Genomic DNA, 26,151 nt, shown 5'->3' with positions numbered 1-26,151 from the left:
GGACGACAGATGGATGGACGGACGGACGGACAGACTGATAGATGGATGGATGGACGGACGGACGGATAGATGGATGGATGGATGGACGGACGGATGGATGGATGGATGGATAGGTGGTTGGACAGATGGACGGACGGACGGATGGATGGACGGATAGAAGGATGGATGGACGGACGGACGGATGGATGGATGGATGGACGGATAGATGGATAGATGGACGGACGGACAGATGGATGGATGGATGGATGGACAGATGGATAGGTGGATGGATAGCCAGACAGGCCGGTGGGGTAACAGGAAGGATGGAAGGAAACTGGGTGACAATGACCTCAAGGCAAGGGTGAGGTCTGGTGCCGTGGAGGGTGCTCACACCCAGCTGCCTTCCTAAAACAGATGTTTGTCATCTTCTTCCCGAAGTGACTCTCCCTGCCTCTCCTGCAGGGGCACATTCTTAGTCTGTTTTTAGTTCAACAGACGAGAAAGTATTCCTTGGAGCCTGTCTAATTGCAGACGGTTGGCCCTTGATGGGCTTTTGTGGTCACGGAGAGCCACGGATGGAATCCTTCCTTCTAAAACCCTTCCTGTGTTTGAAGACTTCAATTACAAGAAGTAAAGTGCTTCGACTAGGTGGGGTCTTCAAACCAGGCTTTCCCAGGGATGTTTCCGGAGGTGGAAAAAAAAAACAAACAAACTTTTATTCTCTTTTTTAAAATATTGCAAAAGCCTTAAAAGCACTAATAAAGAGAGCAAACCCACTGGGAGATCCCCCAGCTCTCATCCCGTCAGCTACACCCTTTTGGGGCCCTTTCTGCTTGAGTAAAAGTTCTGAGATTTTAAGATTGATAAACCGTTCCCACCTCCAACTACTTGCCTGTGTGACTTTTGTCCCTCCTGGGTCACAAAGCAGACTGGAGAAATCTGGATTCCAGGCTGGTGTATGGGGACCCCCCTCTGTAACTCCCACTCGAAAATGTTGGCCCGCCCAACGCAACTTCTCCCTTCTCATTAGTTGTTTCTAGAGGAAGAAAACGTGCAGCTGGACGTGTGATTTCTTCCTTTCGCTCGTTTCACACACTGGGTTCCATGCTGAGTTTTATTTCTCAAGGAGGAATTTCTTCTTTTTTTTAATTTCTTTCTTTCTTCCTTTCTTCCTTTCTTTTTTTTAAGATTTTACTTATTTGAGAGAGAGAGAGAGAGCATAGGTGGGGGAGGGACAGAGGGAGATGGAGAGAGAGAAGCAGGCTCCCCGTTGAGCAGGTTGCCCGATGACATGGGGCTCGATCCCAGAACCCTGGGATCATGACCTGAGCTGAAGGCGGACACTTAACCGACAGCCACCCCAGGCACCCCTTGAGGAGGAATTTTGTTGGTAATTTTAGAAAGGAAGAAGAAACAAAAATAGAAACCCATTAGACTAATCCCGAAGAAAACCTCATCTCTGCCTATTATTATTTTTTTTTTTGAGATTGTATTTATTTATTTCAGACAGAGAGAGAGAGAGAGGAGGGGCAGAGGGGGAGAGAGAGAGACCCCATGCTGGCTGCAAGCTCCATCTCTCAGCCCCAAGATCGTGACCTGAGCCAAAATCAAGAGCCGGATGCTTAACCGACCGAGCCTCCCACGTGCCCTTCTTCCTTTTTCTGATGCCGTCCGGCCCCATTCTGTCCCTCTGCGCCCGGGATTCTTAGTTCCCCCTCTCCAGGCCCTTTTACCAACAGGGGCTTCTCTGGACCCACAACATGTCCTGTCATGGGGAGGTAGGTGGGTTGTTCTTGCTTAGGTCAAGGTTGAGAATTAGCCGGCCTTCTTTTCTGCGCCTTTTATGGCCGCCATTCATAAATTTGCCCCACCCCATTAGGAATCTATTCATCGGCCCCACCAGGGTCTTCTCCTGGTATAGCGGGTCCCACGTTCATGACCAGAGTGGGGGTGGGGGAGGGGAACGGCCACATCTCCTGCTCAGTGGGACCCTGGCGCCTCTCTCCGTGCCCTCCTTCCCAGAGGGACCGCAGCTGGGGGGAAGAGCTCCACTTTGCCTCCGTGGGCCTTGCGGCCAGGACCTTCCAGTCCATTCTGGCAGCTTGTGCTCATAAACCTGGCTCTGGCTCTAAGGGGAGAGAAGACCAGCTTGTTCTTGGGAGCGTTCCGGAACACCATAGAGGAGTTCTGCTGTGGCTTCTGCGATGGAGCTGGCAGGGGGTGTCCCGTGGAAAGCAGCATCTAAGAAGGACTTGTAAATAACACTCAAGCGATCGGTCCTAAGTGGGCTCAGAAAGTACTCGTTCGTTCCAGAATAGGCTCTATCCCTTTGGGAAAGCCCATTGTCGATGCGCTTTGCAAACCCTCTTTGGATGCAGTCCGGGAGCCTGGTTACTTCACTTGCCAATTCCTCGGGCAGATTGCTGAACTTCTGATGCCAACAACTGAATCACAATGGCTTACTCAATGACCACTGACTCAGGGCTGTCATCCTCTCCTTCCAGATTGTTCTCTGGGGCCGGACTGAGAAATGCCTGAAGGAGACGACGGAGGAGATCCGGCAGATGGGCACCGAGTGCCACTATTTCATCTGTGACGTGGGCAACCGGGAGGAGGTGTACCAGACGGCCAAAGCTGTCCGGGAGAAGGTGAGTAGCCTGGAGGGCCCGTCCTCAGCTCAGCTGGACCCAGGAGAAGGCCAGCCAAAGAGATCAATCTGGCCTGGGAGAGAGTGTTGCTAACGGCAGGCTGGCTGTTTCCGGGGCATCTTTGGGGACTCTCCCGGGGACTCTCCACGCTGTGTGTGCACGCGTGTGTGTTGCTCAGGGCGGGGATTAGGGGTGTGGGTTGATTGCATAACACCTGTTGTCCCCTTTGGAAGTTCAGACCTTGTGAGTTTCTGTCCCAGAGTCTGGGGCCAAACATCCCATTGTCCTCTGGGAAAATCCTTGTCCTGACTCCAGCAACCTGTTTGCACTGAATGAGCTCTCAGGGAGCTCCCAGGGAGCAAAGCCCACCCCACTGGGTATCTGGCACACGGCTAACGTTAACTGCTTCCATGTAACAATAACCTCACTTGTCATAAACCTACTCTGTGCCATAAAGTCTTTCGGACCCTCGGATCGACCTGGGATGGCAGGCAGCCCCGTCTCAGGAGTCCAGGTTGATGCCTGGAGAGACGATGTGGCTGTCCGGGGGTGCACGGTGAGTGGGGAGGGGGCAGGTCCCTCTGCCCTAAAGGCCCCGCGACGGCTCCCCCTGCCCACAGGTGGGCGACATCACCATCCTGGTAAACAATGCTGCCGTGGTGCACGGGAAGAGCCTCATGGACAGTGACGATGACGCCCTTCTCAAGTCCCAGCACATCAACACCCTGGGCCAGTTCTGGGTAAGGGCCATCCCGGGCCACAGCCAGCCCCCGGGTGGGAGTGACTCATTCCTTCCCTCCGCGCTGCCGTTTGGGCGTGGGGAGAGGTTCCCTGGGGCTGGGGCTTGTGGATGTCGGAGAAAGTGGAGGTCAAGGCCCTGTCGCGGGCAGGCCCCGGCCGCCTCCCCTCCCCGTCCTAGGGGAGCTCCTCATCCGGGGGGCACAGGTGCCTGTACTGGCCTGGTGTAGAGGGGCTGCTGGAGGCGGCGGCCCCACACTGACCTCCCGCCCGCCCTCAGACCACGAAGGCCTTCTTGCCGCGGATGCTGGAGCTGCAGAACGGCCACATCGTGTGTCTCAACTCCGTGCTGGCGCTCTCCGCCATCCCCGGGGCCATTGACTACTGCACGTCCAAAGCCTCGGCCTTCGCCTTCATGGAGAGCCTGACCCTGGGGCTGCTGGACTGTCCAGGGGTCAGTGCCACCACCGTGCTGCCCTTCCACACCAGCACCGAGATGTTCCAGGGCATGAGGGTGAGGTCAGTGAGCGGGGGACTCGCCTCCCCCCCACCACCCCGGGCACGGCCTACAGCAGAGAGAACGGAGGGTCCGTCCAGGAACAGCGAGGATGAATCCCAAAAGTCTTAAGTGGGTCAAGAAGCCAGAGGCAGGAGAGGGCCTGCTGTGTGACCACTCCATATGAAGCTCTAGAGGCCGGCCACGGGCATGGAAATCAGAGCAGTGGCCATCCCTCGTGGGCTGGGGACATAGCATGGGAGGAGACCCAAGGGAGCTTTCTAGGCTTTTAAGAATGTTCTCTCTTCCCGATCTGAGTGGTGGTTGTGTAGATGAAAACGAGTCAAGCTATACACTAGAGATGTATGCTTTTTTATTATATGCAAAATACAGCTCAATTTAAAGAAATACCGAAGCCGATCAAAGGGACTGGGAACCATGGCTTTAGAGCTCATGCTTCCGAGCCAGCTCACCTCTACCTGTGATGTCCCCTGCCACCCTGGGTCCAGTTAGCGCCCACTGCGGCCTCCACTGCTCCTCTATAAAACGGGCTGATGAGAGGGGCATCTGGGGTGGCTCATTCGGTGAAGCGTCCCACTCTGGATTGGGGCTCCGGTCAGGATCACAGGGTCATGAGATCGAGCCCCATATCGGGCTCCACACATTCTCCCTCTCACTCTGCCCCTTCCTCCCCACCCGGCTTTCTTACTCGCTCTCCAAAAAGAAAGGAAGGAAGGAAGGAGAGAGAGAGAGAGAGGAAGGGAGGAAGGGCGGTGAGGAGGTCCGCACCTAGGTTCTGTGACAGGGATAAAACGGGACCTGCCATGCAACACCACGTATGTAGACAGTAAGAGCCCAATAATTGGTGCTAGGATGACGAAGGTTTGTGAAGCCGCATAAGGTCGTGGAGAAATGAAAATGCGGAATTACCCAACAGCTGCGTTCCTCGCTTTTTGCAACGCGGCATCAGTTACAAACTTCCCTTCCGAATCTGGCACACCAGCTTCTTCCCCAAACGAGGATGACGTGGAGGGTCCTCGTGGGAATTGAACGAGTCAGCCAGCGGAGGGCCTTTCGCAGAGCACAAGCCATGTGGGGTCCCCCCCCCACCCCGTCTCCCCGAGCTGTTAGTACTAAGAGTCATTTGGCGACATCCCCGGGTCTCTGGATTTGCAAAACCTCGAACCAGCTTTGCCGACTCCCTGAGCCGTACTCCGCTGGTCTGTAAGAGTGGACATCATACCTCCCTGAGGGGCTCATGAGGAGGGGTCGAAGCGACACACAGAAGGTTCTGGTGCAAAGCCTGGCCCACAGACCCCCAGTAACGAACTGCAGCTCTCCTGTCCTTGCCATCAGCGAGCATCTCTGAGAAGCCGTATGTGACTGATCTTCCTCCCTGATCACCCCTTTTGTGCGCCCCCCAAATTTCCACCTGCTGGACATGCAAAGCACCGTGGATTCTGTATGTAGAGGAGGTTCGATAAATGACAGTTAATGTCCCATGTTGGCTCCCCCTCCCCTATCACATCTCAGTTTGGCTTCTTTTCTTTTGGGTATACAGGAGGTGCTCTGTAAATGCATATTGGATGGAAGAGCAACAGGGGCAATTGGGGTTTCGGCTGGGCTCCAGGATGCAGAAGTAGGTGGCTATCAGCAGGCCTCTGGCAGGGTGTCTGTCTCACCTCCTGGCAGTCTCCTCTCTAGCACGTTAAGGACGTGCAAGTTTCCCCAAGCCATGTTTCCTCCGAGTGTGGACCCACACAGCCTCGGGCCAGCTCCGTGGGACCTGGATAAGTCACTTTAGCTTGTCTGTGCCTTGGTTTCATCTCTAAGAAGGGATGGGTAATGTAGCCCCTGCTTCACAGGTTAGATGAGCCCCGAGATGGGACTCCACTAGCCTGCCCGACAAGTAGTAAGCTCCAGGTGAAGGTTAGGCACCTGCGGGGGTGTGGCTGAGCCCCAAGGAGCTGGAGGAAGAGTCAGAAAAGGATGATTGCTGTCTAACCACCTCCCGCTTCTCAAAGGAAAAAAACAAAAGAAGAAAATCACTGGCTTCCTCCCCAACCATGAAAAAACTGATGGGCTTTCTGGCAAAGCCTTGGGGACCCATCTCACCCATAGCGGGGAAAGGAGAAGGACCCTCCAGTGGCCGTGCTGGCATCCGTCAGGTTCTTCTGCAGGGGCCTTACTAGGAAGGGTCCCCCTGAACTTAATGAGCTTGGCCCATGCGCCCCGCCTTCCCTTCCTCCAAGTAGTGAGCAGAACCGGCCCGGGTCGGGGCTGGAAAACCAGACCGTGCACTGTCTGTAGGGATCTGGCCTCCGTGACCCGCAGCAGGGCTGGGAGCATCTTGGCTGCACCTTGGGAAAGCAAAGGAAGCCCCTGGTGGGGAATGGGTGTGGGGGTCGTCCACGGGTTCTCTGAGACCCACCCCGCCCATGCTTGGGTCCCAAGAGTTGCCTTTGCTCAAGGTAACGTCAGCTCTGAGTGACTTACCTAAGCCCTAAGTGCTTCTGGGGCCCGAACAGCCGGCAAGCCCTTACGGGGTGATCACGGTCAGCCCTGGGCCTACAGGCCCACAGGGGCGAGGACAGACTTTTGTCCTGGGGCCCCTGCTGGCCTGGCTTGGGTCCTTGGGGCCTCCCCTAATCTCCCCAAAGCCTCAGCTTCCTTCTCTATAAATTGGAGCAAATGACTCCTGTTTCGTTTCGCACGGGTCTGGCAGGTAGAGGTACCATCGCCATGTGGGGCTCAGGTCACAGGCCTCCGAACAGACATGAGAAAGCTCCCGGCATTGGCGCGTTCAGCCGTTCATTTACCAACCCCTTGGAAAGCGCTCTGTCCGCGTCTGGAAGGCCGAGTCAGTGAGCCCGTGAATCAGCGAGGGGAACAGCGAGCCGGGCAGAGAGCGGCCATCCCGCAGACCCCTGCCTCCGACAGGATGGGCAGGACACATTGGGGAACAGCGGATTGTTCCGTGTCCATCTGTGCCGCGAGCACGGATTGAGCACCACTGTGGACCAGTCTCTGCACGGAGGGGAGAACACAGAGAGCAAGACCGACCAGACCTCTGCCCTGGTGGAACTCACAGTCTGAGGGGGGAGACAGGCCATGAATGAGGAGACAGACAGACAGGCGAGGCCCTTCCCAAGGTGGCCAGTCCAGAGAATTAGCAGAGGGAGGAGCACAGAGGCCACCCCGAGTGGATGGGCTAAGAACTCTCTCGGATGAGGCTGCCGGCAGAGAGCTTAAGTGGCAAGAACAGAAAGGTTGGCCAAGGTAGAGCAGAGCAGAGTGACCCGGAAGAGGGGTCAGGCGGCAGGTGAGCAGGGCCCACATGAAGCAGGGCCGTGGAGGGCCCTGGGAGCCCCTGGGAAGGGCTGGGCCAGGCAGACACAGGATCAGAACGACATTTTATTTTATTTTTAAGATTTTATTTATTTATTTGACAGAGAGAGAGAGAGAAAGAGAGAGCGCACACACAAGCAGGGGGAGCGGCAGAGGGAGAGGGAGAAGCAGAGACCCTGATCCGGGGCTCGATCCCAGGACCCCGGGATCATGACCTGAGCTGAGGGCAGCCACTTAACCGACTGAGCCACCCGGGCGCCCCGGAGTGACACTTTAAAGGATCCCTGGGAAGCATTTTGGAGAATGGGTCCCAGGGGATGGCCTACAAGATCTCCATTCTCAAGGGCAGGCTCACTGGGGAGCAAGGAAAAGGCGGGGGGGGGGGGGGGCGCTCCCTGCACTACTGGGGACAGCAGGTGGGGGAAAGCAGAGCCTTCCAAAGGGGACTTAGGTCTTCCAAACAGCAGACGCCAGAGGGATGGGCCAGATTTGTTAGCCACGGAGGAGGTCAGCAGAAGCATGGGTTTCTCTAGCAGCATCCCCTGTGTTTCTTCCTGCGCCAGGTTCCCCAACCTCTTCCCACCGCTGAAGCCTGAGACGGTGGCCCGGAGGACGGTGGAAGCCGTGCAGCTGAATCAGGCCCTCCTCCTCCTTCCGTGGACCATGCACGCCCTCATCATCTTGAAAAGGTAAGTGCTGGGGGTCGGGGATGGGGGATGGGGAGTGGAGATTTGGAGACGGGCTCCTGCTGGCCATTCCCCTTCTGCCAGGGAAGCCTGGTGGGGAGGAGACGGCAGGCAGGAGAAAGGACTCTGTAATCGATTAGTCATGTCTGCTGTGGGCACGAAAGTGAGCACAGGCGGCCTGCGTGCCGGTTTCCTACACTTAGGATGGAGCCATCGTTTTGAAACTTGTGGGTCTCGGGACTCCTTTACAATGTCAAAAATTAGGGGAAACCAAAGCCCCCCCCCCTTTTTTTTAAATGGAGTTGTCTCTATTCTTAGTTACCGTAGGAGACATTAAAACGGAAAAAGTTTTACAAGATTTATGTATTTGTTTATATTTAAAATATTTGCTCATGTATAAACAGCAGTAATCAATCCATGTCCATCCCTGGTTCACAGAAATATGATATATTTATAAAAAGGGTATTTTCCACCAAAAAGAAAAAGTAGCAGGAAGAATGGCATTGTTTTGCATTTTTGCAAAGTTCTTTATTGCGTGACTTAATTGGAGACAACTGGACGCCTAGATCTGCTTCTGATTTTACTCGGTTACGATGTCACGTGGCATGTCGCCTCCAGAAAACTCAGCTGCATGTGGGAGCGAGGAGTGCAGAGGCAAAACTGTCTGAGTCTTATGACGAAAACAGTTTGACCTCTGAAGCGGTTTCAGGTGTCCCCCAAGGGTTCCTGGGCCACCCTTTGAGAACCACTGTTCTGGAGACTAGCACTTGTTGGCCCCAGTGTTCAGGAAGTTCAGTCTAGTGGGGGAAACGGATCTCAATGTTTGGGATTCCCGGAAGTGCTCCAGGGCTGGTCAGATGGGATGTACCAGGAGGTCGGCTTTAAAGAGGAGATCACCCTCCTTCAGAATCGGCGGCGCAGTATCACATTTCCTAGAACTTTCTAGACTCTGAGCAGCACACCCTGCCCTGAAGGGGCCATTCCAGGTACTCAGCAAAACCTGGTGCTTCAGGGAGAGCTTGGACGCTGGAGCCCTGTGGCTGTGGACTTCTATCTCCTCTGGGCCTCGTCTTGCCCCCTGCCCCCACTGATGGAACCCCTCTGACCTGAGAGGCCTTTTCAGGAAATGAAGGACCTAAGTGCCTTCATCAGATATCAAGGCCCAGCAAACAGGTTCCCTCTGTCTGTGTGTCGACTGCTGAGAAGTTGCTCTAACTACAGGCACAGGGACCTCCTCACTAAGGGGACCCATCAGTCCGTCCAAACTCAAAGCTCTTTTAGAGACACCGAGTAGGGGCAGGGGCAGGGGGCACCTGGGGACATTTGGACCACTTCTTTGTGTCCCTTAGTCGTCGTGACTGTTGCTCTGAGATGCTCCTTGCTGTGTGACCCTAGGCGAGTCGAGACTGCCACCCTCCACTGCAGGGGGCTTCTCAGAAGCCTTTCTGAACATTCTAGAAAAAAGCTGGTTTGTCTAGAACATGTCAGTGTTTTCCTCCAAAACCTCCTAGCCTAAATTCCCTCTTCTATCCCCTACTACTTTTCCACAGGAAGCAGAGGCCATCCCCTTCCTCAGCCTTTGTACAACACCCGCTTTTCACCACCCCCAAGAAAAATCTTTACAAGCTCAACTCTAGCGCCATGCGCACCCCAGGGAGCCTTCTAGATTGCTCTGGGTAGAAGTGAGCCCTTCCTGTCCTGCACTGAGAGCAGGCCAGGGCCCTTCGATTGAACAAATGGACTGAGGGGCTCTCTATGCTGAGCCCTGCCTGTGGGGCTTGGGTCAGAGATGAGCTCTCTCCTTCCAAGGCGGGTGTGGGCCTCACAAGCCAACAGCAAGGGCATGGCAGGGGCCACTGGGGAAGCACAGGGGCTGTGGGAGCCCAAGGAGAGGCCTGGGGGTGAATCTGGAAGTTTCCCTGGATGGAGAGAACAGCAGGGCCTAACCCTTCCATCCCACACAGCAAATATTTGTTGAGTAAGTGGAACGTGGAGTTAATTGGTCAGATAACTAATCGATCAGACAACAACTAGCCCCCAAATGCTAAGAACGTGGTCTTGAAAATTTGTTTCTACCACCCACCTTTACTTTGGAAACACTGTTTATCCACTCACTCAAAAGCCCTTCCTTCAGGGAGGGTGGGGGGGCGGGTGGTCAGGGGGGCGGGTATCAAAGCCACTGCTCTACTGTGTGGTTCTCTGTGGCCATTGGTGAACTGGCTGCTGGTGTCCCCATTAACCATCTTCCGTCTCCCTCCCCCCTCCCCCAGCATACTCCCACAGGCTGCACTGGAGGAGATCTACAAATTCTCAGGAACCTACACCTGCATGAACACTTTCAAAGGGCGGACATAAAGACCAGACGCAGAGACATGCTTGCAAGCCACGGAACCTGAGGGGGCCACGGTACTGGGCACACACCCACAAGCCTGTCCCTTGGCGCACTTCTGCTGGGTGAGCAGGACTGCTCCTGGCCCCAGGAAGAATCCCGGTGCCCTCCCCCTGGCCAGCCCCAGGACCTTTGCACAGGACTGATGGGCGTAACTCTGACCCCCATGGGGAGGCGAGAAACCAGCCAGTAGCTACCTTGACACTTTCATACATTTCTAATTCTGTAGAATTTATTATTAAATTGCTTCTAACCAGCCTTAGCAGTGTGCATAGACTGTTTCCAGGAGGGTCTGTACCCAGATACTCTCTTTCTTCTGAAATCCACCCATCCTCAGCTTGTGCAAATGGCACATTTGAATGGCAGGAATGAAAAATAAAGAGATGGTTTTTTGAGCTCCCTTGTTGAAATCCCTGACCCCCAGTCCTTGGCAGTGGGGAGGAGCCCGATCCCCACCACAAAACCCCAACCTTTAAGAAACGGTCGGTCTGCTTAGGGCCCCCAGCTGCCAGGAGTAGAGCTGGCAAGAAGAGGGCAGAGATGGTGAGAGAGACTGGGTCCCGCGCCTGGGGTGTGTGGCTCCTTTGCCGCCTCTGCCAGGCCCCTCCAACAGCCATGGGTTGGGGGCACTTGGCCTCATCACCCACGGCCTGAATGAACTTGTCTTCGGGGAGCTGCCCTCCGCCCCTGCCCCTAGCACCACCAGCCGCAAAGCGACCAGCTCAGGAGAACAGAACCAGTCCTTAGTGAGCACCACTGAGCAGCGGGTCAGTCTACCGGCCATGACTGGGTACCGAGAGGCCATGTCGCTGAGGAGCCCAAACTCTGAAGACCACCAGCATCAGCGGTCCCCCTGCTAAGCAGCCCCTTGAGCCAGATTTGACGGCAGGAGCTAGAAGGGAAATAGAAAGGAAGGAGGAAGTCTGGAGTGGCACAGTGGACCCGGGCTCGGTCACCAGGGAGGATCACGGCCAGGGAGACGTGGGGAGAGATGCCCGGGGTTCCTCTGGTGTGTGTTTCTCCCCGGCTGCAGCAAGCTTGTCAACGTGACCTTGGGCAGGGGGGACAGGGGCTTCTGGCCATATGGCTCTTCCAGGTGGTTGACCAGGTGGGGGAGGGGGAGGGGCAGCAGCTCCCCAGGGGTAAAGGAGAAGGTCACAGGCCCAGAGTTCAAGGTAGGAGCTTCCCCGGGCTCTGCATACGGCAGCCCTCCTACAAAACTCGCATTAGCGGAAGATTGATCTCAAGGTCCAGACAATCGCCAGTCGGGACCATGCAGAAATGCCAAGTCACGATTGTGTCCACTGGTTATGGAGTACCTGCCAAGTGGCCGCCAAGCCAAGGGCGTCACATTTTAACTGTTAAATTACCCACTGCACCTGGTAGCAGCCCCTGGGAACCCCTTCCAACAGCCGCAAGGTATGTCAGCCAGGGCGTGACCCCAGGTCTCCGTGACTTCTGACAATGGAGGCTTGTCTTAGAATTGCCACCTGTCGGCCAAGAGTGGCGGCAACTCAGCTCTGTGTTCTCTTCATGCTGGGGACCTGGCTGAGCAAGGAGCCTCCATCTGGGCCGGTGACTAGGGGCAGAGGTAGAAGCCCCTGAAGGTTTCTGCCTGGAAACAAAGCACGTCACTTTGGCTCCCATTTCATTGGTCAGAGCAGGTCATGTGGTCAAGCCTGCCGTGGCTGCCACTGGACATCCACTCTCCGTGGAATCCTGGCCCATCGTTCTGAACTATAATGCAATCGGCCCCACACCACGGCTGTTGTCCCCGAGAACGTGTCCACAGAGGATGGAGGGAAGCAGACAGATGCCGCCCTGGGGTGTGGTGGCCTTGCTGTACACACACCAGGTTCTGAGCAGAGCCCCAGAGAAGCACGGACCGGTTTGTGGGGTGCTGCTAGAAAGATGGTCTGGTAGGTGAGCAAAGAGGCTCAGAGCAAGGAAATGGCTTGCCCAGGCTCCAAGGGCTTGTGACAGACACCAGAGGCAGAGTTCGAACCTCACTGTGGCATGTGACTCGTCACCTGCATTTTGGTTCTTGAGATGTGTCCCCAAAGTGAGGGGGTGGGTGGGAAGAAAGCTTCTAAGGTGTCCCCCTGGCCTGCCTGGTGAAGGCAGGCCAGGGGGACATCGCATGTATCAGTCACCCCATTGTGGAGTGTCTGGACGACATGGTGTGGGGTCCAGCGGCTGGACCTGCCCCTCCTGTCCCAGGAGCCTGTCACCGGCTCTCGCAGGAGGTGGGTTGCAGGTGGCGGCACTTCTTCATGGGCAGGGGTAGATGAGGAAGAAGAAGGGGAGATCCTGTCTGCCGAGCCCTGAATTTTCTGATCATCCTTTAGCGGCACGAAGATTTCTGTGTTCCCAGCTGGCTCCAGGCCAACCGTTTGGAGAGGATTTGACTCCTAAGGTTTCCATGAAATTCTGCATTCGGCCTGCAGGCCAGGAATACAGTGAGCCCCCCAGGGGTCTGAGTGGACTCTGGGAGAGACAAGGGCCGGCCAGCCCTCCCCAGCACCCACTGAGAATGGAACTGCCTTGGCTGCAGTGGAACACCCCATCTTTCCCGAGCCCCAGGGGTTTCTCCTGACAGGCAGGCAGGGCTTGGTCCGACCCCTTCCCCTCCCTCTCCGCTGGGACACTTTCAGTCTTTCTCTGGATCTCTTCCCAGAGGAACCAGGGAAAAAGCCTTGGGCAGATTCCCAGAAGGCCCTGGCCGGGTCCCTCCCCGGGATGGTATGGGTGCTTGGAAAGCCTTGAGAGTGAGGGACGAGAGCTAATTCTGTCCCCGAGCTTAGCCAAGGGAAACAGAGTGACAAACCCTGAACTCTGGCTTCCTGACCCCCCGAGGGGCAGGACAGGGCATGCTGACCCTGCAGAGAAGGCGTGGGCCCTGGGAAATGACCCAGTTGCCATGCCAGGGCTCCTCCAAAAAAGAACCAGATCCGAGGTGGGCACCAAGCCCAGGGAGACGCCAGACCCGAGCCCATCCTGGCGGGCTTCCAGGGAGCAGCCTATCTGGCCTGGCAAGCGGCCGAGGGCTGAATTCTGTGGCCCCAGCCCCTCTCCCGGGGCCAGAACACTTTAAGAAGTGGAGACTCTTCTTTTTGGGCCAAACCGATGATCAGGAGGGACCCGGGGGGAAGACAGGGCTCGGCCCTGTCCCGTGTCTCCCCCAGAGCCCCTCTGAGGGGACAGACAGCCCACGTGCCCGGGGTTGTCCCAGTCTGATAGGGGACCAAAAAAGGAGCCACGTCCTGAATAGGTGAGCCCTGCTGTCTGAGTGCTGAGCAGCACAGAGGGGAGACAGCAGCAGCCGGGGCGCGGACTGGGCGGGGGTCAGGGAAGCGCCGCCGTGGGGGCTCTCCTTCCCACCGCAGTGCTTCGGGAAGTCTCCCTCAGAGGGGGCTTCCCGCATTTTCAGGAAGGGCCTTGTGAAGGGGGGCTCATTCATAAGAGCTCAGAGGTCTGTGTTTGTGAAGAGAACGTCGATGCAGAAACATCCCTCACTTCAGGCAAAGCAGGGGGTGACGACCGTCCCTTGGCGCAGCAGGAAGGCTTGGAAGCGCCCGTGGGCACCCCGGCCTCTCCGTTCCCCTTCCGTAGGGCTCTCATCCTGGGGTCCGGCTCACCAACACTTGTCAGCACTCTTCTCTTCAGAAGCTGTGGGCTGCGAGCTGTGGCGCGGACCCTGGGCCTGGTGTCGCTTCTCACCGCTCACGCTCCCCCCCCAACCCCACCCAGGCCCTCAGCTTCCAGAAACCCAGCAGACCCCTGAGCACCCTGCTTCTCTCAGCCCATCATGGCCCGGAGGCTCCCCAAGAGGCAGGAGGCCCCCAGAGGACTCTGGACTCTGGATTTCCACTGGCTGTTCCGTCGTCTCCCGTGGGTGAGGTCACCCCTCTGTCCCCGAGGAAGGATGGGACATTCCTGCCCTCGGGCCTCCTGGGCAGGGGGGGAGTGCCCAGTGCAAAGGCTCTGGAAACTCCAGGGCATGTGTGATGCTGGCGGCTCCCACAGCTCCCAGCCAGGCCCCAAGGGCCCCTCAGGGCCCCTGGCGTCACCATCTTGGCCTGGCCTGGCCAACCCTGTGACAGAAACGTCCTCGAGGACATTCTGTCCTCGAGGCTGGGGTAGTTCCCTCGAGGCTGGGGTAGAGGGAAGCTTAGCTCAGGAGGCCCCAACACAGGCAGCAGGTGCAGGGCTGGAGGAGGCCTTTGGGGAGGGCAGAGCAAAGAGGTCCCCCGGGGAGGTGCTTCGTGGGGGTTGGAGGGTGGGCTGCTGTCTTCCAGCACATGGGGCTGTGGCGGGGGGCGGTGGGGGGGAGGAGGACATTTCTCTAGCCCCTCCCACCATGGTTGGCTCAGGGCAGGTCATTTGTGGCCAAGTTTCTCTGTGGCTGGGCAAGAAAATAAGCACAGATGTTCCCCAGGGAAGGCATCGCAGGGAGGGGCGTGGTGGCCATGGTCCTGCTGGCGAGCTGCTCTCGGCGCATGGGTCCCCTCAGGTGGACAGCAGGCCTCGGAGAAAGGGCCACCACCCCAATCTCACTGCCTAGGGAACCCAGGACAGGGCAGCCCTGCTGGCCAGCGCACAGCTGTGCGACCCAGGGGGTCACCCCCTGCCGTGGGTGGAAGCAGCTGGAACTCTGCAGGGCCCAGAAGCCTGGACGCCAGGTCGCTAAGGTCACCGGGTTGCACCTGCAGAGCCCCCTCCCCAGCGCGCACCAGCCCGGCCGGGATGGGGCCTCCAGGAGGCTCGCACCTGACCCCCGCGGCCTGGGCCGCCCCACCTCAGCCTCTCCCTTCCTTTCTTCAGCGCCTGTCTCATGGGACAGGAGGTGGGGTCCCGCCACGATTCCTGCTCTGTGCGCGGCCCTCGCGCTCCGGGGGTGCAAAGTGGGGGCGCTTGGTAAGTCATCGGGCCATGCCACCGCCGCAGACATCTTCGGGAACGTTCGCATGGGATGTGCTCTCCCGCGTCTGGCTTCTTTCCCTCAGCAAATGTGTTCAGGGCCTGCCCTGCCTGGGGCCCAGGGTAACAGGGCCTTTGCACGGCTGAATGACCCCCCCCCCCCGTGTGTGTGTCTACCACTGGCGGTTCACCTGCTCCGCACCCCGCTAGGGTGCTCCGGGCCGGCCGTTACTGGCTCCTTGCTCCTTGGGTCGGTCTGGCTCCCACCCCCCAGCCCTGGGAGCAGACACCCCATGAGCCGCGGGGCAAGTCCACGTTCCTTTGCCCCCCACCCCCACCCCCCGGTGGAATGTGTGGTGCCGCGGGGGCCCCCAGTGGAGCCTCGGTCAGAGGCCGCAGCCGCGGCACGCCCCGCCCCCGCCCACCTCGCCTTATACTCCAGATGGGCCCAAGTCATAAAACCAACATTTACCATGCAATGTTCAGGGCCCCACGCCAGCGTCTCACCGAGGCTCTAGGGATGTTTGCATGTTTAGGTGGGAACAGCTCTCCGTGGGGACCGTCCTGGGCCCTGCAGGATGTTTGCCAGCATCCCCGGTCTCCACTCAGTTTACCCTCCTCGTTGTGACAACCAAGCCATTCCCCCGGAGTCCCCCAGGGCACCTGCTGGCCGGGAGGTGGAGGCCCAGGGAGGCTCGGCGGCCAGGCCGAGGAGAGGTTGCTCCAGAAGTGGGCGGACGGGAAGTGCCCGCCCCAGGATGCACCCCGACCCCCAGGCGGGAGCCGGGAGCCCAGGAGGCTTCGGGCCCCTCAGGCCTCCCCCGCAGCAGCACACTTGAGTTTCTCTGTCTTTGGACTCGGTTTGAAAACTCCCTCACGCCGCCCTCCTGGCGAGTTCCGCCAACACTGCAGAATTTTCCGGGCTTCTTCCTGCCCCCAAACCCTTATCATTCCTTTCATTTTTCAGTGTTCACAAGACAAAGGAAATAAGCACTTGGAGGAAGACACAAGCTGTGTTTGTTCCTTTGCTGGCTGCGATGTAACGAGATCCTGCTTGGGGAGGTCACACCGGGGACCATGTGCAGGGCCCCGCAGGGGGCAAGCAGTGGGTAGCCCTGGCGTGTTGACAAGAGAGCAAAATGTCCCCCAAATGCTAGGATGGACGGCCCGTGGCAGTGCGCTTCTTGGGGGGGGGGGGCGGGCAGGGGGGTGGGTCTGGTGTAGCCCACATCTTCTCGGAGTCCCCGCTGGCTGAGGGCCAGCTGAGGGCCTGGGGAGCTGACCTAGTCAGGAACCAGGGTGCACACGGGGGAGGAGGCTGGACGCTGGAGCCGGCCACATCTGAATCCTGGCTCTGTGTGCCTGGCCAGAGCCTGTCTCCTCATCTGTACATGCCTCGCTCTGGCCACCATCGAAGAGAATGCCCGCCACCCACTTCTCCATCACTTATTTGAGTCCAGGCCTGAGGGAGGATCTGACTGGGGGAGTCAGGATTGCACGCCTCAGCAGCCAGGAGTGGGGAAAGCTCACAAGCAACCCCTACACCTCTGGCTTTCAGTCAGGAGTTCCCTGGGAGCCACCCAGAGCTTCAGACAAGAGCGGGTACCTTGCCCAGCAGAGGGCCCTGCATGGGACACGGGCCGACTCCCTGCGTGACATCCACAAGGACTCTTGCGGAAGCAAAAGGGGGGATTTATCAGTTTACATAACTGGAAAGCCCAGTGGTAAGTGATTTCAGGTACGGCTGGATCCAGGAGTTTTAGCAATGTTTCCAAGACTGGTTCAGGACCCAGTTTCTCTTTCTCTGTCCTTCAGTCCACATTCTCTGGGCTGGGTTCACTCTCAGACATCTTGTTCCAGCGAGGGCTAGGTGCCTGTTCCGCTTCAGCCTCACACCCTCCCTGGTTCAAGAGAAACAGAAGAAAATGAGACTGGATTTTCCAAGTCAATCAGAGTTAGTTCTGATCGGTTACGATTGGCTTGATTTGAGGCACGTGTCCACTGTGATCCGATCACAGGAGCCAGAGGAATACAGTGCTCTGATTGGCCAGACCTGAGCCATGTGGTTGGTCTGTGCTCGCAGCCTGGAAGGGAATCAAGCCCATGGAAAGGTGCAGACTGAGAGTTGGAACGGGCTGGGTCCCCCGAAGTCCAGGTGGGGTGCCCTGGACAGAAGAAAGGGGAACGGATGCTGGGTAGCGAAAGCAGCGATCGGCAGAATGACCACGGGCGGACTTGCCCTGGGGCTGTGCCTGATGGGCTGTCCGGAGTTCCCAGAGTGGGACTCTGGCCTCTCCAGACTGACATTTGGCCAGTGCGGTGACAGGCGGTTGGCGGCCCCCTGTCGTCCCCTGGCCCTTCCTGACTGGCAGTCAGCAGGCCCCCCGGTGGTTCGCTGGCCCTGGCATGCTTGGCAGCTGACCAGTCCTCCCTGGCAGTCCTTCGTGGGGCTGCCCTGGGGGGGCCAGGGAAATCTCCTGGGCCTCGCCACCGCCCCACTCCGTCCGCCCTCCCTGCCCCACCCCTCCCCAGAGGCGGGCGGAGGGCACTCGGCGTTTGGGAGGCCGGAGCCAGAGGAACTTTTAGGGCCGGACGTGGCCTCTGAAGGCCAGGGGACAGGGATTCTGGAAGGCAGGGACTCAGGAAATGTGAGAATGGGCGCTCGCTTGGGGCCTGGCTCGCGTGACCAGGACGTAGATGTGCCCGATCGATGACGGTGGGGGTGGCCGTCCAGAGAAGGGACACATACGCTGAGGCCAGGCCTGCTCCCTCCGGAGGAGCCCAGAGGGGAGGCCCAGCTCGAGGCGTGTCTGAGGCAGGGCAAGAAGGTGGGAGCAGCCCGCCGGGTTGGGGGGGGGTTGTGTGGTGGGGGACGCCAGCGGTGTGCCCTCTGAGCTCCGGGGAAGCAGGGAGACCAGACCAGAGAGGGTGTGCTCGGCCCTGGTAAGGATCCGGGCCCCTCTCCCAAGGGCAGGGACGTGATCAGGCTTGCCTTTTAGAGAGGTCTTTCTGCACGCAGGGAACGGATTGTGGGTAATCCCGAGAGAGGGGGTGGCCCTAGCCAGGAAGGGGTGGTAGGTGAGTTCACTGGTGGAGGAGGCATTGGGGGGCCTAGGGGCTGCCCTGTTAGACAACAGCCGCCAAGGGACAGGGGTCGTAGGGTCGCGTGATTGCACACACGAGGGCGTCCCCGGCTGCCCGGAGTGCCCGCGGGCACACTCACGCACCCCCCCACCCCCGTCTGCGCACATGTGTACACACAGAGCGAGCGGACAGAGGGCGCCTGAGACGGCGGGGGGGCGGGGGGGGACAAGTCATGCCTTATGCATCTTCTGTTGTCACGGCGGCTGCTGCACGCGGCCCGTTCATCATTCTGAAGAGAGGTTTAATGAATGAAAGGTGAGAACCGCAGAGGGAGCAGCGCTGGCTCCGAGCGCTGGCCTAGTTGGTCACCGAGGCCTGGGAGGGCTCGGGTGGCCGCTCGCCGCAGTCCAGCCCCCTCTGCCAGCCAGGACCCGGCCACCAAACGGGTGCCGGAGATCGCACATGTCAAAGGCCAGGGGCGGCTGTTGCTGCTGTGGCTGTCTTCTCCCGTCCCCGCATCCGTCCCCCCGCCGACCCCCCACCATCTCCCTGCACATGTTGGGACTAAAGGAGCCTCAGATGGGCGTGGGGGGTGGGTCGGGGCCACCAGCCCCCAGAGAGGCCAAGACCGACCGGAGGCCAGGCCCGGGCCACCCCAGGGCCAGGGAAGGAGGCCGGCCTCTTCTCCACGACCAGCTGGTCCACGCCCCCGGCCGGGGTGACAGATGGGCCCGGAAGGAAAGGTCACTGTCTCTGGAGCGGCGGTTGCGTGCTGGAGCTGGGTGGGCTGGTGGGGCGCCTTCGGAGCGCGCACTCGGTCCCCGGTCCCCGTCTGGCGTTTGGGAGCCCGGACCTCGACAGCACCCGGGCTTGGTTTTGGTTACTAAGGATGGGAAGGTTCAGGTCACGTGTAACTGCCTGGCCGGGCAGCCAGCCTCTCCCCGAGGGCGGCCCGCGGGCCGAGGCCTCTTCCAGGCCAGCGTGTCCCCCGCCTCTCGGCACAGGGCGGGAGGCCTGGTGGCGGGGCTCCGGAGCCCAGTGGGAAGGCGGGGGAGAGAGGAAGGGGTCTCGGGGCCTGGGTTCAGAGCAAGGTTAGCCAAATAGTGGATAAATTAAGCGAGGGAAACAGACAGCTCCCCTCTCGGTGAACTTTTCACCCAGCTAACCTGCTCCACGCCCACTCGGGTGGCAGCAGCTCCCGCCCCGTGGCTGTCACCTCTCGGGGGGGTTGTCACCTGCCTCTTCCCCCCCAGCCACCACCGCTACCACCTGAGCTGAGAGGGTGCGGACGGAGCCCTCAGGCGCCCAGGCCGTGGGCCCGGGGAGGAGCTCTCTCATCTCCTTTAGAAACTTGGGGATCTGACCCAGCCTGCCCAGCCCGAAGTTTGAACTGGAGCATCCCTGCCCTTCCCTCCCCTTGCCCAACTGCCTCCCCCCAAGACGATTCTGGCTCACCCAGCCCCTGCCCTCGACGGGGCCGGAGATAACTACGGTAGGGCCAGAGTTGTCTTTCCTGAAACTGGCGCTAGAGGTTTAGGGCAGGATCTCCAGCGGGACCCCGTACCCTAGACCTCCTTCTCTTGGCCTGCGTCTGGCCCGAGCCACACCTGATGGGACCAGCTCCACCTTCGGAGGCAAGAGGACCTCCCGATGGCGAAGTGGGCTTGAGGGGATCCCCCAAGCAAAGGCCATGGCCCCAGGCTTGGTGCCACAAGTAGACATGGCCTTCAGGTACCAGAGCCTCCTCTGTGCCAGGTCTCAAGGACAGAAACCTCTCGGGTCATCAGACTATGAAATGTGTGCCAGGGAGGCCGCCAGTGTTGGGCAGACACACCAGGGAGCACCACCGGGAAGGGAGTTGGCAGAAGAGCTGGAGGAGGTCCTGGGGACGATCACCTGGCTGTCCCCTCCCACTGTCCTGTTCTCCCATCCAGCTGGATGCGTAGACGGTGCTGAGAAGACATGCACGACTCTAACGGGCAGGTACACGGGGCCGGGAGACCGGCAGGGGAGGGGAAGCCATTGCCAGGTGTTCGCTCACTTCCCGGGCATGGGCAGAGGAGGGCCCGCTGCGAGCCGGGCGCTGGGCCTGGGCCCGGGGACCCAGAATGAGCTGGGCTGGGAGTGAGAGCTGAGCAGACAGGACGCCAGCAGGTGGATGGACAGACAGACCAGGACACGGACCAACCCCAAGGGCAAGTTGCGGTGGGCGGCAGGGGTGGTCAGCGAAGGCCTCCTGCAGCACGTGCCCTGGGAGCTGAGGTCACAATCAAAAGGAGATGCCCCCATAGAGGGAGAGGTGCGGGGTGAGGCGGAGGGCGGAGCCGGCCCGGAGCGCAGGGCTGATGGGCAGCGGCAGAGGCAGGACCAAGGCCACGACCTTAAGATTTGCCCTTGGCCCTTTTTGTAGCCTATCCTTTTGTTGTCTGCTCAAGGCAGCAAGTGACGGGGACACCTGGAACCGCGGAGCGCTAGGCAGTGATCAGCCCTGTGGATGGAGGTGCGCGGTCTGGATGGACCTACGCCCCTGACCGCGGCCTCCCGAGCCTCGGTGGAGGTCCTGCAAGGTGGGAACTCAAGGTTGACTTTCCGGGGGCCGGAGGAAGAGGAGAGCTGCCTGGACGTCGGCCGCCCCCCGGGGAGAGGGTGGAGGGTGACTGGAACCCCAGCGGGAGGGCGTGAGCCCTGGTGTTCCCCTCTGCACAGAAAGTGGCCCTAACCCCAAGGGGGAGATGAGAACCGGCTTGCTTTGGGCCCTGCTGGCAGAAAGGCCCGAGCTGAGCTGTCTGTAGCCAGGGCGGGCCCGAGGAGCCCTAAGGCTCTATCAAGGCCAACATCGTCTCCTGGACCAAGGCCTCCGAGAAGCTGCTGCTCCTCCATCGGGGCCAGAACCACCCTTCCCATTCAGCGAGTGTTTATCTGGTTCCCGGCCAAATAATGTGGAGCCCCTGGTCCCCCTGGGTTGCTTTCCCAAGAGGGGGCTCTGTGGCACCGGTGGAATCATTCCCTCCCACCTGGGGCTTCTGGGGCTCAGGAGCCCGGCAGCGGTGGACAGACGCTGTGGGGGATGGGCCCTGCCAACCTCACCGTGTCATTCCGGAGCGGCACCAGCGGAGGCAGAGCACTTGGGCCGGGCGTGGGGAGGAGGAGAGGGGGCTCTCCTGCAAGCAGACCCTGGTGTCAGGGGATCTTCCTGGGCTTCCGTAAGGCATCACCTTTCTTGCACTTCCTGACATGAAATCAGCTGGTTATAAAAATAATACACACTCACTATTCGTAAAAATTAAAATACTGTTGGGGCGCCTGGGTGGCTCAGTGGGTTAAGCTGCTGCCTTCGGCTCAGGTCATGATCTCAGGGTCCTGAGATCGAGTCCCGCATCGGGCTCTCTGCTCCGTAGGGAGCCTGCTTCCCTCTCTCTCTCTGCCTGCCTCTCTGCCTACTGTGATCTCTCTCTGTCAAATAAATAAATAAAATCTTTAAAAAAAAAAAAAAAAAAGAATGGGGCGTCGTGGTCTTCGGCATCCTGCTCCCCCAGAAACAGGTTCTCCTGCGTGCCGGCCTGTCCAGCAGTGGGATTTCCCTGGGGCGCGCTGACCTTTCTGCTTCCTGTGTTTCCCACAGCTCCTGGGCCAGGGGCTTCCCGGAGCCCAAGGCCTGCCCATGGGCTCATTGTTTTGAAGTATTTCTTTAGCATCATTAAAAAGATGTTGTGTCAAGAAAGAAGAGAATGAAAAAAAAAAAAAAAAATCGCGCACTTACCAGTCGCCCAGCAAATACCCTTTTCCTGCCTGTGAACGGTCCTCGGGACTCGGCTCAGCCCACACGAAATTTGTACGTGCTCAGGCTTTTTCCTTCTGTTTCTGTCTCGATTTTTACTCAACACCCTGGTAGGTGTTTTCTGTGCATGCCCTTCAGAATTCTCAATTTCAAGATCATTTCCGTGGCTTTAGACTCTCTCTGCCTGCGTCTTTCCCATCGTTCTGGCAAATTCCTTTCCTAACGGGTATATAGGCTGTGCGGGGGTTTTCTGCCATTGGTAATTGGAGGTCAACGGATATTTTAGCAGCTGTGCGGGTTTGCACCTTTTAAGCCTTTTCCTGGGGGTGGATTCCAATGTGGGGGGGACAAGAACCAAGGACCAAGTAGTTTCATGGCTTTTATTCTGGGTGTCAGCCCTTTGCTTTTCAAAGAAAAAGGGTGATGACAATTTGCAATTCCATCAGCAGCAGAAGGTAAAGATGTCAATGTCTCAGCAGGCCTGCCAATGCTGGGTGTGACCCTCAAAACATCTTTTCTTTTCTTTTTTCCCCTAACATAGTAAATACAAAACATTCTCACAGTTCCTCCTTAATCTGCTCATTTTAGATTGTTAAGTGTAAAGAAACCTTTTACGATCTGGTGGTTCGGAGCCAGTGAGCCTGACCAGCAAATTCGTCTCTGAGCCTCAGACCGTCCCCTAGGAAGGGGATAACACCTTTACCTCCTCATGGACTTATTGTGATCGTTTCTTTTTTCCAGCTCAGCCAATTTTTTTTTTCTTTTCCTTTGCATATTTATAGGAGCGTTAGGCCCACACAGCATTTTCAGAGTACCTATATCAAATCACGCTCTTTGCCCCGAGAGTTTAAAATGTATTTTTGTCTTTCAAGTATTTTTCAGAACTGCCCTAAGTGAGTCTTTCAGAAGTAGCTTGGGGAGACAATAGTAGTTACATTATCTGCAGAACCCAGACAGCTCAGAAATAAATTAACTTTATCCCAGACACAGCTATTAGGGTTGTGAATATGGAAAATAGTTTCCAGTCTTTCACACCAGATGAATGGATGATATCAGAAATCTGCTTGGTTGGAGAGATTTAATTAAGAGGGGGAATTCAAGGGTTTTCTTGGGACAAATAAAAGGGTTACTGCATTTCAGAGATAATATAGGGAAAAGTCAGAAATGTGTCACAGTCACGAAACTCTACATTTGTTGGTTGGATTTTCTTATGGCACTTCCTGTGATAATTAAATGAGATATGAAACTCTTAACGAGTGCCTACCACAGGATAAGCCCTCAATGTATGCCAACGGCCTCACTCTAATTTCTTTGTACGTAAACAATCATTTCCTTCGTTCACGTATATTGGACTCACGATGTTTCTTATTTATTTTAATGAGCTTTTTATATATTGTAGCCATTCTTCCTTTACATCCTATTTCCTCATATTTTCCTTTGTCCACAAAATTTAGAACACTGAAAAATTTCTGGGGTTTGACCTCTGTTCCTTCCCCAGAGCTGTCCTGGGTTGCATGAGAGTGCCCCCCTCTCCTTCGGTTGTCTAAGACCCAAGTGGGCAGAAGCCAGAATCTGGAGGTCTAACAGTTGGAGTAAGTTAGTTGATCCTGGATCGGGCTCAGTCAGTTCTCCCTGATGCCACGGTTCCTCTGGGGCCTTGGCTCACTGACGTACGTGGAATCATTTCTTCTGAAATGAAAGGACTCAGAATCTCCCCCTTCTGGGTGGCTTTTGCCCCCAAACTGGGTGAGTTTTCTTGATTTTTCTGTTAGTGGTTGTTCTCACTTTCTTTCTTCTTTCGAAGCACATTGGCAGCCTTCTATGTGCTAGTCTCGAGTCTGGGGGATCTAATGGTAAATAGAACGGACGAATCCCTGCCCCAGTGGGACCCACAGTTTATGGAGGGGACACACACTGGCTCACAGCACATTGTCAGTGAATATTTACTGAGCACCTACTGTGTACCAGCCTGTCCGCTAGGGACTGGGGACATCCAGGTGAGCAGAGATGGGCCCTGGCTCATGAACCAAATAGCCATCGTTGACAAATAAATGGAAGGTGCCACTTAATAGGGATGAACTACAAGGGGAGGGGTCACGGAGCTAGAGGACTGGATGACACCGGGCTGGGATTTATTTGGATTGGGGGTGGCAGGGGTGGCAGTTAGGGAAGGCTTCCCAGAGGAAGTGACATCTCGGGTGACTTCTGGAGGCTGGCTGGGACTTCACCAGGTGCAGGGGGCCAAGACTTTTTGAGACAAAAGGAACAGCACACGCAGAGCGCCCGGTGCAGGCTTCCACGCAGCTGGGTCTCAGGGCTGGCGCTGGGATTCCGGGCTGAAAGCCTGGATCCCTCCTGGCCGGCCAGGTCAGGGTTTTAGGGGGACCCTCTCCTGGTTCAGCCCACCCCCAGAGCCCCATCTGCCCTGCCCCACCTCATCTGACAGTGGGGAGCAAGGAAGGCCATGGAGAGCCCCACTGTCGCCCTGCTACTTTCTCTGACCTTAGCTGGAGCTTGGCCTCCTGCCTCCGCGAGTTCACGGGGAGGTGAAGTCTCCTCCAAGTGGAGGCTGGGTCTTTCCCCTCCGGGGAGGCCTGGGAAGGCCCAGGAAGGCCCCTTCCAGGGCTCGCTGGGACCCAAAGAATCATCTGTCCAGCTCTGTCCTTGTCACTTCTCAGCTCTAGGGGCGAAGACACACGGATTTCACGCTGGTCCTGTCCCCCCCCCCCCCCCCCCCCCCCCCCCCCCCCCCCCCCGCCGCACAGGCTTGGGTCCTGGTGGGAGTTCCCAGGACCGAGGGACCCTGGGGCTGTGTCAGGCCATTGTGACTCCCCTGAGCTGGAGGGACTTCCTTCAAGGTGCAGGGAACGGCTCAGACCTCCTCCTCAACGAGCGTGTCCCCCACCTTGAGGCCCCCATGGTTTGCAGAGGGAGCTCTCCAGAAGAGGCTCTGGCTCCTTCCCTCCGCCGGCGCAGGGAGCTATGTCATTGGCTTCCCACCCTTCCTTACCGGGAAATTCCAGCCCAGAAGCCGGAGCTTTGGGAAAGGCTGCATAGACTTTGGAGCCAGACAACACTGGGTCAGAATCCTTGATCCGCCTCGACTCTCTGTGGGATCCCGGGCAGATTTTCCTCTCTGAGCTTGTCTCTCCATACGGAAAATGGAGATGCTGGAGACAGCCAGGTAAACTGAGGCCTCCCTTGTAGGACACTGCTTTTGTCAGGGGTGGGGGGCAGGCTCTGCCAACAGGTCTCATGTCTCCTGCACAGGGACCTGGTCATGGAGCTCTAGGGAGTGGGCTCTCAGGTTCAGAGAGGTTATGAAACTCACTCCAGGTTGCACAGCAAGTAAAAGGCCCAGCACCGCCAGGAAGGGTGTTTGCTGAGAAGCCTGCCCCGTGTCAGACCCCAAAGCTAGGAGCCCGAGAGGAAGTTTTCTGTGCCAACTCTTCCTGCAAGCCCAGAATTCCCCAACCTCTCTGCACCCCCCCCCCACCCCCAGAACAGTTTCTCCGGCCCCTTGGGCTCCATCCTTAGGCCTGTATTTGGAAACTTGGCATTGGCATTGGGGGGAGGGCAGTCAGAGTGAACTCGGCCCCTCAGAGGGAGCCGCTGTCACATTCCCCCCGAGGGTGCGGGGGGAGCAGCTTGGCGAGCAGGAGGGGCAGGCTGGCCCCTTTGTTGGGCGCTGACAGGACAGTGCGGTCACCACACGCTTCAGCTGCCAACCCGCCGCGGTCACTCAATCCATCACCGAGGGCGGGGCTCCTGGCCGGCGGCTCGCTGCAGTGTTGTTCCAGTCTGCGTGGAGCTGTGAGATAAACGGGGCATGAACTGGCCCCCTGGCAGGGGGTCAGCCCCCTCTGCCCTCATTAAAGTGCCAATCAAGAAGAGGAATGGAGGCCAGTGGAGTGAGCTCAGCCTCCCGGTGGCCAGTGGCCGAGGGGGCAGGGTCGGACTCCCCCAACCAGAGTACAGAGAGTTCCACCCGCCTGCAAGCTTCTGGTTGCAACATCGCCCTTGGATTTTGGTTTTCCCTGCAGTTACAGCGGGGGGTGCGGCGGCGGGGGGTGGGGGGGGGGGGG

The 26,151-nt window shown here is 58.0% G+C and overlaps 1 protein-coding gene and 1 long non-coding RNA gene across 2 annotated transcripts in view; both read left to right on the top strand.

The window, feature by feature from the left end:
* DHRS3 (dehydrogenase/reductase 3) overlaps positions 1-10,542 on the top strand; it is a 36,910-nt gene extending 26,368 nt beyond the window's left edge. The window contains exons 2-6 of the mRNA XM_059375857.1: positions 2,484-2,627; positions 3,248-3,367; positions 3,646-3,884; positions 7,773-7,898; positions 10,166-10,542. Of these exons, the coding sequence (XP_059231840.1) occupies positions 2,484-2,627; positions 3,248-3,367; positions 3,646-3,884; positions 7,773-7,898; positions 10,166-10,250 (714 nt within the window). The 3' untranslated portion in view covers positions 10,251-10,542. The remainder of the gene's footprint in view (positions 1-2,483; positions 2,628-3,247; positions 3,368-3,645; positions 3,885-7,772; positions 7,899-10,165) is intronic.
* Positions 10,543-16,845: 6,303 nt separating this feature from the next.
* On the top strand, positions 16,846-21,388 carry LOC132000732 (uncharacterized). Its single transcript, XR_009399444.1, has 3 exons — positions 16,846-16,928; positions 20,044-20,271; positions 20,699-21,388. It is a non-coding gene; the product is annotated as an uncharacterized LOC132000732 (long non-coding RNA).
* Positions 21,389-26,151: the final 4,763 nt, after the last annotated feature.

This window comes from Mustela nigripes, chromosome 14 (assembly GCF_022355385.1).
Source record: "Mustela nigripes isolate SB6536 chromosome 14, MUSNIG.SB6536, whole genome shotgun sequence".
Taxonomy (NCBI): domain Eukaryota; kingdom Metazoa; phylum Chordata; class Mammalia; order Carnivora; family Mustelidae; genus Mustela; species Mustela nigripes.
Note: the sequence above shows the minus strand (reverse complement) of the source record. Positions and strands in the feature narration are given on the sequence as shown.